Source organism: Salmo salar, chromosome 13, assembly GCF_965601325.2.
Source record: "Salmo salar chromosome 13, fSalSal1, whole genome shotgun sequence".
Lineage (NCBI taxonomy): Eukaryota > Metazoa > Chordata > Actinopteri > Salmoniformes > Salmonidae > Salmo > Salmo salar.
This window is the reverse complement of record NC_138303.1, coordinates 84,409,253-84,419,461: the sequence shown is the minus strand read 5'-3', so window position 1 is coordinate 84,419,461 and position 10,209 is coordinate 84,409,253. Positions and strand designations below refer to the sequence as shown.

At 47.0% G+C, this 10,209-nt stretch overlaps 1 protein-coding gene across 1 annotated transcript; it reads left to right on the top strand.

Annotated features, from left to right (window-relative positions):
* The first annotated feature begins 353 nt into the window (after positions 1-353).
* On the top strand, positions 354-6,052 carry LOC106567885 (insulin receptor substrate 1-B-like). The gene is made up of 2 exons (XM_014137742.3): positions 354-943; positions 2,673-6,052. Exons 1-2 carry the CDS (start codon positions 583-585, stop codon positions 6,050-6,052), a joined length of 3,741 nt encoding a protein of 1,246 aa, XP_013993217.3. The 5' UTR covers positions 354-582.
* Positions 6,053-10,209: the final 4,157 nt, after the last annotated feature.

Here is a 10,209-nt window from a genome sequence, read left to right as displayed (position 1 = left end):
TGGTAAAACATGCGATCACTGGCTTGTGATAGCCTAAATAAACTAGCCAATATTTGTTTTCTTAGTAGGCCTACAGTAAACAAGAACCCGAGATCCTGTATTTTATGATAATTAACCTTAACTGAACGTAATGTCCTTTCAGTTTTGCCCCACTATCAATCTCAAGACCCAAACAGTCATTTGACTGACGTTTCAATAAAAGTGTGCAGCAGATGAACATGCATAGAGGAGCATCAATGTGACAGTCAATGCAGAGTAGTAGTAGGCCAGGCTACAGTAAACAGACTGAGTAGGAGTGGGCATAATACTCCAGCAAGCAGCATAGGCTGGCTATAGGGAGCAGTGCAGGCGTCACTCGCCGCATGTGCCAGTCTATGTGTGCTCGCAGACGGGGGAAAATGTTGATTTATAGAAATAACACATGTTCAAATTAGCTCGGTTTTTCTGAACGCACGCGCGTTGGATGCTTCACTATATGGATACGATGAGAAGGAAAATAGTAATGTGGCTATAATAAATTAATAGCCTGCTCGTTTTAGTGGGGGTGATTTTAAGCAAGCAAAACAAGAGACCTGCCTAGTAATGGAGAACCAGGCTGCGGAGCTGCTACAGCAGCAGCAGAGCTACGAGGACGTTCGGAAAAGCGGGTATCTCCGCAAGCAGAAATCTATGCACCGGCGATTCTTCGTTTTGAGAGATGCATCGGAACAGGGCCCTGCCCGACTAGAATATTATGAGAATGAGAAGAAATTCCAAAGCAAGTCACCTGTCCCGAAAAAAGCTCTGAATCTGGAGACTTGCTTCAACATCAACAAGCGGGCGGATTCCAAGAACAAGCACATGATAGTGATATATACCCGCGGGGAGAGCTTTGCCATTGCAGCTGACAGTGAGGAGGTCCAGAATGAATGGTACCAGGCCATGCTGGACCTTCAGTGGAAATGTAAGGCATAGTACAAGGGTTTACTATACATGCTCAATTCTCCCCTTGCGCGTTTAGTCTGCATGGGCCAATGTTGGTCTAGCCATTCTGGATTGACATCCATTTGACATTTACATCTGTAACGCGACATCATGTTAATGTATCCTTTATAGCCCATCACACGTGTCATGCTCTTTGTAGTATATAGTACATTGAATACAGAATATTGCTATTAGTAATCAACATATAGGCCTATCCTATGAGCAGGTGCATAGCAGTTCAAATGGGGTGGTGGACCACTGCTGCATGCCCTCTGTCTCAGCAGTATAATAACCATAATAATAATGTTTTTCATCATTTTAATTTTCCTGCAGGTTAGCCTACAACATTATTGCAAACGTGCATGAACCAGCATATGGAATATTTGTATTCTTATTCGCGACCAAATAGGCTGCAGGACGCCATCATTCATAGCGCATAGTCTAGGCTACTGCAGAGGATGCAGCCGAGTAGTCCGCTGTATGTTTTTATTTTTCTACACACAACTCTGCACGTCGTGCGCATAACCTACATTTCTGTGCTATGGCGTTGGCTGGCATGGGGGAGAGCCGCAGCATCTCCGTGTTTTCATTTGGAAACGGGGTTCTATTCGTTTCCGTCGTGTTTACAGTAGGTTGTTATGCTGTGACACTAACTCCCTCTGCTATCGTTTCAGTAGTAATATGATATAAAAAATCATAATAATGATTGTAATAATGTGGCACATCATTTCCTCAACATTACGTTTGTCTTTATTGTAAGGGTGTAGTTATTGTATTTTCTATTTATATAGGCATATGTAATTGGGTCATTCCACTAATTGGGTACCTTTTAAGTAGTGTAACTTGGTCCCAAAAACGTTTGATTTCACCTAATTTTAACATCGTCAAAGAGCACATGTTCAACTTAATAAGAAACACGTTTTTTCCATCTCAAGAGGTTAAATATAAAAAAGTGACTATAGTAAGTGCCGAAACAAATCAACAGGGTTGACTGTAACAGGGTTTACATGTCAATTGAAAACGTAAAAGGCACTCATTTCGTGGAACAACCCAATTTAAGATACAGTATAGAGAACAAGGCTATACTAACACATATGTTGGTTTCTTGAGTGGAGCATGAATGTTGTTAGATGAAACATATCTGGAGTTACAATGTGATTGTCAGTAATAACATTGTAATAACCTGTAATTAGAGTATTGACACCTTGTAGGTTATAAAGATTGATAATTTTCATGACTATAAACAGTCTTTATTGCACCAACCCAATAATGTTAAAGAAATGGTTTTGAAAAATATGCCTTATTCACACAATATTAAATGTCACTCCACCACATGCTCTTAACCATCATGCAGTGTTTTTGTTATATGATACTGTCTTCAAATATAGTTTTTTATGAATGCATTCATGCAACAACACCTGCCTGCATGAATAATGGGGCTAGTAATGTGTCTCTCACATGGACAGCGATTTTTAAGCCAGTTAGGGTGCGGTGTTCCTAAATGTGCTGTATGTGCTACAACTGACGTTCCTTCTGACCTTTGATAATATAGGAATGTTGTATACAATATTTTGGTCTCCTGTCTGTCAACCGTCGTAATGTTCTGTCTCTCTGTGTTTGTCTCTCTCTGTCTCTACAATGTATATCTCTTTGCATAGTTTTTTGTCTTGCCGTGTATTGATATGTGTCTTTGTTGTGATTCTCTGCAGGTAAAAGCCCAGAGAACTGTGGCAGTGGTGGGGAGTGTGGACTCCCCTCTCCTCCAGGCCCAGCTTTTAAGGAGGTGTGGCAGGTCAAGGTGTGGCCTAAAGGGCTTGGCCAGGCCAGAAACCTAGTGGGCATCTACCGGCTGTGCCTGACCGACAAGACGGTCAACTTCGTCAAGCTCAACTCTGACATGGCCACTGTGGTCCTACAGCTGATGAATGTGCGTCGCTGCGGCCACTCTGAGAACTTCTTCTTCATCGAAGTGGGCCGCTCGGCCATGACGGGGCCTGGGGAGTTCTGGATGCAGGTGGAGGACTCGGTGGTGGCCCAGAACATGCACGAGACCCTGCTGGAGGCCATGAAGGCTCTGAGTGAGGAGTTCCGCCAGCGCAGTAAGTCCCAGTCTGTGGGAGCTACAGCTGGAGGTGGCACCGCCTCCAACCCCATCAGTGTCCCCACCCGCCGCCACCACCCCAACCTACCCCCCAGCCAGGTGGGCTTCGGCAGACGATCCCGGACCGAGACCCCTGGAGCAGGCGGGGCCAGCTGCACCAGCACTTCACCCACACCACGCAACGGGTTCCCCAGGGCGCGTACAGCCAGCATCGGGGGAAGGATGGAGGAGGGGGGAGGTGGAGCCAGGGGGGCATGGGCAAGTTCCAGTCCCAGCCTGAATGGATCCTGTTCCACTACACCCACCCTGAGACCCAAGCCCACAAGAGCTCCAACCCCAGCTAAGATCACTCTCAGCCTGGCCCGCTACAGCCCCAACCCAGCCCCCTCCCCAGCCCCAAGCCTCTCTTCCAGCTCTGGTCATGGCTCAGAGTGTGGACTAGTCGGAGGGGCAATGGGAAATGTAGCGATCTGCTCTTACACCCGTGTCCCTCAAAGAGTCTCTGTGTCGGGCTCCCCTAGTGACTATGGCTCCTCAGACGAGTATGGCTCTAGCCCAGGAGAGCACTCCCTGCTTGTCCCCAGTCTGCCAGGAGGGTCCCATGGGGGGATGGGACACCATGCTCATGGAGAGAGCTCTTCCAGCTACATAGTGATGGGCCAGAGAGAGAGCCTCCCTGGGTCCAATCAGCGTCCTCAGGGCCGCAGGATGCTGCGACGCTCCTCCAGCAGGGAGTGTGAGGCAGAGCGCAGACTCCTCAGCAAGAGGGCCTCCCTGCCCCTGGCTGCCCACGAACGCCTGGCCCCTCATAGGAAAGAGGAAGAGGATGAGGACGAAGAGTATGCTGTCATGTCGCGGAGTATTAGCAGGGATGCCTTTGTGTCACAACGTGGATCAGGGGGCTCGGCAGCAGGGGGCTCGGCAATGGCGGTCGTGGTTGGGGAGACCCGGGCGAGGGCTGATGGGGTCCGAGGAGAGGTGGGAGGAGGAGGAGGGGCACCAGTGGACAGTGGCTACATGGCCATGTTACCCGGAGTGACGGCTTCTCCTGTTTCTCTCTCTCTGTCTGTGGCCGTGTCTGACGTCGGTGCCAAACCTGGGGCTGATGATGAGTACATGGCCATGACTCCCAACAATAGTGTGTCTCCCCCCGAGCACATCTGCCTGCCTATCTCAGAGGGCTACATGGTCATGTCCCCCAACAGCAGCTGCTCCCCAGACTTGCATGGAATGGCCATGTGGGGGAGCAGGGGCAGCATGGAGAGCCGAGCTGGCAGTGACTACATGAACATGTCTCCTATCAGCATCCGCTCAGCTTGCAGCACACCCCCCTCCCAACCTGAACAGAACCAGTTACAACCCAAGATGGTCTACTCCTACTTTTCTCTGCCACGATCCTACAAACACACACTCTCCACACGCTTCGAAGATGACTTAGATCAAGGGAAAAGGAAGGAGAGGGGTCATCACGACCATGACGGTCCTGGAAATCGAGGTGGACAAGTGGGCTACAGCAAGAGGGACACAGCCACAGTTGGCCCTGCAGGAGGCTGTCAACTCTCCCTCTCCTCTTCCTCCTTCTCTTCCAGCTCAGCTAGCAGTGAGAGCCTGGATGATAGGCCCAAATCAGTGGCAACAGGGGGAGGGCTACAACTAACAAGAACAGGGCCAGGGTTCAGGAATGGCGGGTTCAGGAATGGGGGAGCACGCTCAAAGGACGGATCCTACCAGCAAAAACGTGCATCGCATGGCCCAGGGGGACAGCAGATGAAGCCTCGTCCCCTCAGTGTGTCTGTGGACATGTCTAAAGCTAACACTTTGCCAAGGGTTAAGGAGAATCTCCTTCCCACAGTGCCTCAGAGCCCTGGGGATTATGTCAGCATTGTGTTCAGGGGTGGTGACGTGGGGTGTAGGAGAGGAGACCAGTGGGGGCCAGAGCATGGACTGTCAGTGACCCATGGAACCCAGAGGCCCCTGCACTGTCCAGCCCTCTGCCACAGTGGCTCCACCAACCTCCCCCGCAGCTTCTCTGTACCTCTGGCCACCCCCGCTGCCTTGGCTGCCTCTGCTGAGTACGTCAACATGGACTTGGGGATGGGGAACTCCCCTTGCCCATCCCCCCGGAGCCCTGTTAAATCACCTTTCAGCCTGCCCCCAGCCATCGCCCCGAAGCCCCGAGTTTTGGCCCGTAGTAGGCCCTCTCCTAGGGCAGCAGAGGGCAATGTAGGTGGGCATTGGGCGGCAGTACCAACAGACTTACCCACGTCATATACAGACTACACAGAGATGGCCTTCAGCATGGGTTCAGGGTCTAACCCTGCAGCGCCTGCCATGCACGCTGCCCAAAAATCATCAATGGAGCAGGAACCAGGCTTGGTCTTTCCCTCAGAAAAGTCCTATTCATCTCCTGCCCAGAACCAAAGCAGCAGGCTGGCCAGAGACAGGGTTGACAGGGGCGACCAACTGGGACGGAGACGCCACTGCTCTGAGACCTTCATCATGACTCCTCCCTCTCTCCCCTTCCACCTGTCCTCCTCAGGCTCCTTGTTCTTGGAGAGTGCCCAGGCAGCCTCGCCTCATCGGCACGGAGGGCTAGAGGGGGGTTCACCGTGGGAGAATGCACAGGCAGCTATGTCTCAATGTGCCATTCCTGCTGCACCCGCAGCCCAGGCTTCATCCTCTGGGTCTGCTGTACAAGGCCTTAACTATATTGATCTGGACCTGGACATTAAGGACAGCTCTCAGACTGGACTGGAGGGGGGAGCCACCGTCCCCCACAACGTCTTCACATCCGTCCACAGTGGGGCAGTTGGGGGAGGCATGACTGGTTTGGGGAACAACCCTGGCTATGCCAGTATTGATTTCTGCAAATCAGAGGAGTTGAGAGCACATCATCAGAGCAGCAGGAAAGATGGAAAAGGTAAAGGTACTAAACACCTGTTTTCTATCTGTTTTATCACCAAATGCACACCGAAATGGGCATGTTAGCTATCAAAAATATGATCAGTAGTAGAAATCTTTGTTGTTCTGTGTGATGGAATACATTTCTGGCACACAATTGCTTCAGGGTTGAGGTGTTGGCTGGCCTCCTAAAATGACTGCTGCCTCCCTTGAGTTGAAAAATACATCTTATTTCACCATCAGAGTTTGCAAGGGTATTTACACATGTACAGTTGAAGTCGGAAGTTTACATACACTTAGATTGGTGTCATTAAAACTCGTTTTTCAACCACTCCACAAATTTCTTGTTAACAAACTATAGTTTTGGCAAGTCGGTCAGGACATCTACTTTGTGCATGACACAAGTAATTTTTCCAACAATTGTTTACAGACAGATTATTTCACTTATCATTCACTGTATCACAATTCCAGTGAGTCAGACGTTTACATACACTAAGTTGATTGTGCAACTGAACATGGGGACAAAGATCGTACTTTTTGGAGATATGTCCTCTGGTCTGATGAAACAAATATAGAACTGTTTTGCCATAATGACCATCGTTATGTTTGGAGGAAAAAGGGGGAGGCTTGCAAGCCGAAGAACACCATCCCAACCGTGAAGCACAGGGGTGGCTGCATCATGTTGTGGGGGTGCTTTGCTGCAGGAGGGACTGGTGCACTTCACAAAATAGATGGCATCATGAGGCAGGAAAATTATGTGGATATATTGAAGCAACATCTCAAGACATCCGTCAGGAAGTTAAAGCTTGGTCGCAAATGGGTCTTCCAAATGGACAATGACCCCAAGCATACTTCCAAAGTTGTGGCAAAATGGCTTAAGGACAACAAAGTCAAGGTATTGGAGTGGCCATCACAAAGCTCTGACCTCAATCCTATAGAAAACTTGTGGGCAGAACTGAAAAAGCATGTGCGAGCATGAAGGGCTACAAACCTGACTCAGTTACACCAGCTTTGACAGGAGGAATGGGCCAAAATTCCTTCAGCTTGTTGTGGGAAGCTTGTGGAAGGCTACCCAAAAAGTTTGACCCAAGTTAAACAATTTAAAGGCAATGCTACCCAATACTAATTGAGTGTATGTAAACGTCTGGCCCACTGGGAATGTGATGAAAAAAATAACAGCAGAAATAAATCATTCTCTCTACTATTATTCTGACATTTCACAATCTTAAAATAAAGTGGTGATCCTAACTGACCTAAGACAGGGAATTTTGACTAGGATTAAATGTCAGGAATTGTGAAAACTGAGTTTAAACGTATTTGGCTAAGGTGTGTGTAAACGTCCGACTTCAACTGTAACACCAACACCCCTTCACAAACGACCTCAAACTAACCCTGTCACCTTTTTGTCCATCTCTGAGAGGTTGTCGAGACCAGTGGTTCCCAAACTTTTTATAGTCCCGTACCCCTTCAAACATTTAACCTCCAGCTGCATACCCCCTCTAGCACCAGGGTCAGCGCATTCTCAAATTTTGTTTTTTGCCATCATTGTAAGCCTTCCACACACACACACACTATACGATACATTTATTTAACATAAGAATAAGTGTGAGTTTTTGTCACAACCCGGCTCGTGGGAAATGACAAAGAGCTCCTATAGGACCAGGGCACAGATAATAACATAATAATAATCAATAATTTTGCTCTTTATTTAACCATCTTACATATAAAACCTTATTTGTTCATCGAAAATTGTGAATAACTCACCACAGGTTAATGAGAAGGGTGTGCTTGAAAGGATGCACATAATTCCACAATGTTGGGTCGTATTGGAGAGAGTCTCCGTCTTAAATCATTTTCCACACACAGTCTGTGCCTGTATTTAGTTGTCATGCTGGTGAGGGCCAAGAATCCACTCTCACATAGGTACGTGGTTGCAAAGGGCATCAGTGTCTTAACAGCGCGATTTGCCAAGGCAGGATACTCTGAGCGCAGCCCAATCCAGAAATCTGGAAGTGACTTCTGATTAAGTTCAATTTTCACAGAACCGCCTGTTGCAATTTCGATGAGGCTCTCTTGTTCAGATATCGGTAAGTGGACTGGAGGCAGGGCATGAAAGGGATAATGAATCCAGTTGTTTGTGTCATCCGTTTCGGGAAAGTACCTGCGCAATTGCGCACCCAACTCACTCAGGGGCTTCGCTATGTCACATTTGACATTGTTCGTAAGCTTGAGTTCATTTGCACACAAAGAATCATACATTTCCATCATACAGTGATGGAAAGACCTGTGAGTTGTCCTTGTTAATGCAGACAGAGAAGAGCTCCAACTTCTTAATCATAGCCTCAATTTTGTCCCGCACACTGAATATAGTTGCAGAGAGTCCCTGTAATCCTAGATTCAGATCATACAGGCGAGAAAAAAACACCCAGATAGGTCAGTCATGTGAGAAACTCGTCATCATGTCAGACATGTGAAAATTATGGTCAGTAAAGAAAACTTTAAGCTCGTCTCTCAATTAAAAAAAAAACGTGTCAATACTTTGCCCCTTGATAACCAGCGCACTTCTGTATGTTGTAAAAGCATTACATTGTCGCTGCCCATATCATTACATAGTGCAGAAAATACACAAGAATTCAGGGGCCTTGCTTTAACAAAGTTAACAATTTTCACTGTAGTGTCCAAAACGTCTTTCAAGCTGTCAGGCATTCCCTTGGCAGCAAGAGCCTCTCGGTGGATGCTGCAGTACCCAAGTGGCGTCGGGAGCAACTGCTTGCAAACGTGTTACCACTATGTCTCCCTGTCATGGCTTTTGCACCATCAGTACAGATATCAACATGAGCAGCAGCTACGTTTGGCTACATACGGACCGTTAGTGTAATGGTTAATGTGATTGGATGTTAATTATTTGACTAGCCTACCTGTATATGACATTGTGTTGTTATTTCGCTGAACACTAGATGGTTTAATTTTATTTTTGGCAATGAAACGAGGCTACTCAGGTGAGAAAAAAACCTCACACAAATGTATAGCCCCGTTGGAAAATATAAATCGGCTGTTTGAAAATATGAAAAAAAGTGTGTGTATATATATATATATAGGATCTGAGTGGCACTCAACTACTATTTAGCATTATTAACATTAGTTGCCTTTTAACACAGCAGAGGTTGTCGTTTGTAAACTAGGACTGTTTTAGTTTATACAACTTGATAAAGGCTGACCCTGGCCCCACCACTCCTGGATTACACAGGGATTAGATTGGGGAAGGGGAGACAAATACACACCAGGTTTACCTCCCCATTCATTCTAACCAAATCCAATGAAGGAATTCTTAATTCTGGAGAAACGCACACAAAAAAGTTTAAGAGTTAATGTTTTGTTGTAACCCTTACACTCTTAGCTGTTTTTCACGAGGATTGCCTTTATAAAAGCTTTTGTTACTGTTGTAAGGACACCATTTTCTATTACTGCTGGTGTAATTAATGAATACTTCTCAGGTCAAGGAGAGCCTTTGGGTGATGCACTGTAAGCCGTGTATAAAGAACTGAAGTGGAATACAGGTTAGGTTACATGATATCATCCTTTAGCATTCTTCAATCGGATGACTGAAGTTGAACCATAAACTATGACGTCTGGTGGTCAGCAGGCTGTACATATAACCATGCCCTGACCAGTGTCAGTGGTCTTCATTACCTGTGGTAGAGATTGTTTGCTGTCAGTGTATGTCAAACGATTACTCATGAGCCCTGTGTCAGCAGCATTTACACAGAGTGTTACAGAGCCTCGAGAAAGGAGCCAGATATTTTGGGTTCTTTGATTTTGCTTACGTCAAAGGAAGTCTTATTCCCTTTGTTTCCTTAGTTATGCCAATGGAAGTGTTGTTGTTTTCACTCTGCTCCCCCCTCTATTCTCCTCTCCTCCCTATTGCCCAGTTCTACTGAGCATATTCTCTCTTTTTAATTTCCTCCTTGTTGTGAAACCATTTCCTAAACCCCAAGGTGCTTATCCTTCAGTGTGTGATTGAACAGCCCAGTCAGCTCTTGTGTGGTAACAACAATCACCAAGCATAAAGTGGTTACTCCTCTTAGAGCAATGTTCAGTTTCTCACCCAGCCAGATACACTTGATTTATGGATCTTTGTTTTTGCCCTAGAGCGTTCAGCCATGTCTGATGTGTACATTGGCTTCCCGTCTGTGAGAAGTGTTGAGCTGCCTTCCAGGCTGAGATTTGTATAGCTGCCTGCCAGG

Coding starts and splice junctions, on each gene's coding strand:
- LOC106567885 (XM_014137742.3), top strand. CDS start 583: ATGGAGAACCAGGCTGCGGAGCTGCTACAGCAGCAGCAGAGCTACGAG. Junction 944..2,672: donor GCTGGACCTTCAGTGGAAAT/GTAAGGCATAGT, acceptor GATTCTCTGCAG/GTAAAAGCCCAGAGAACTGT.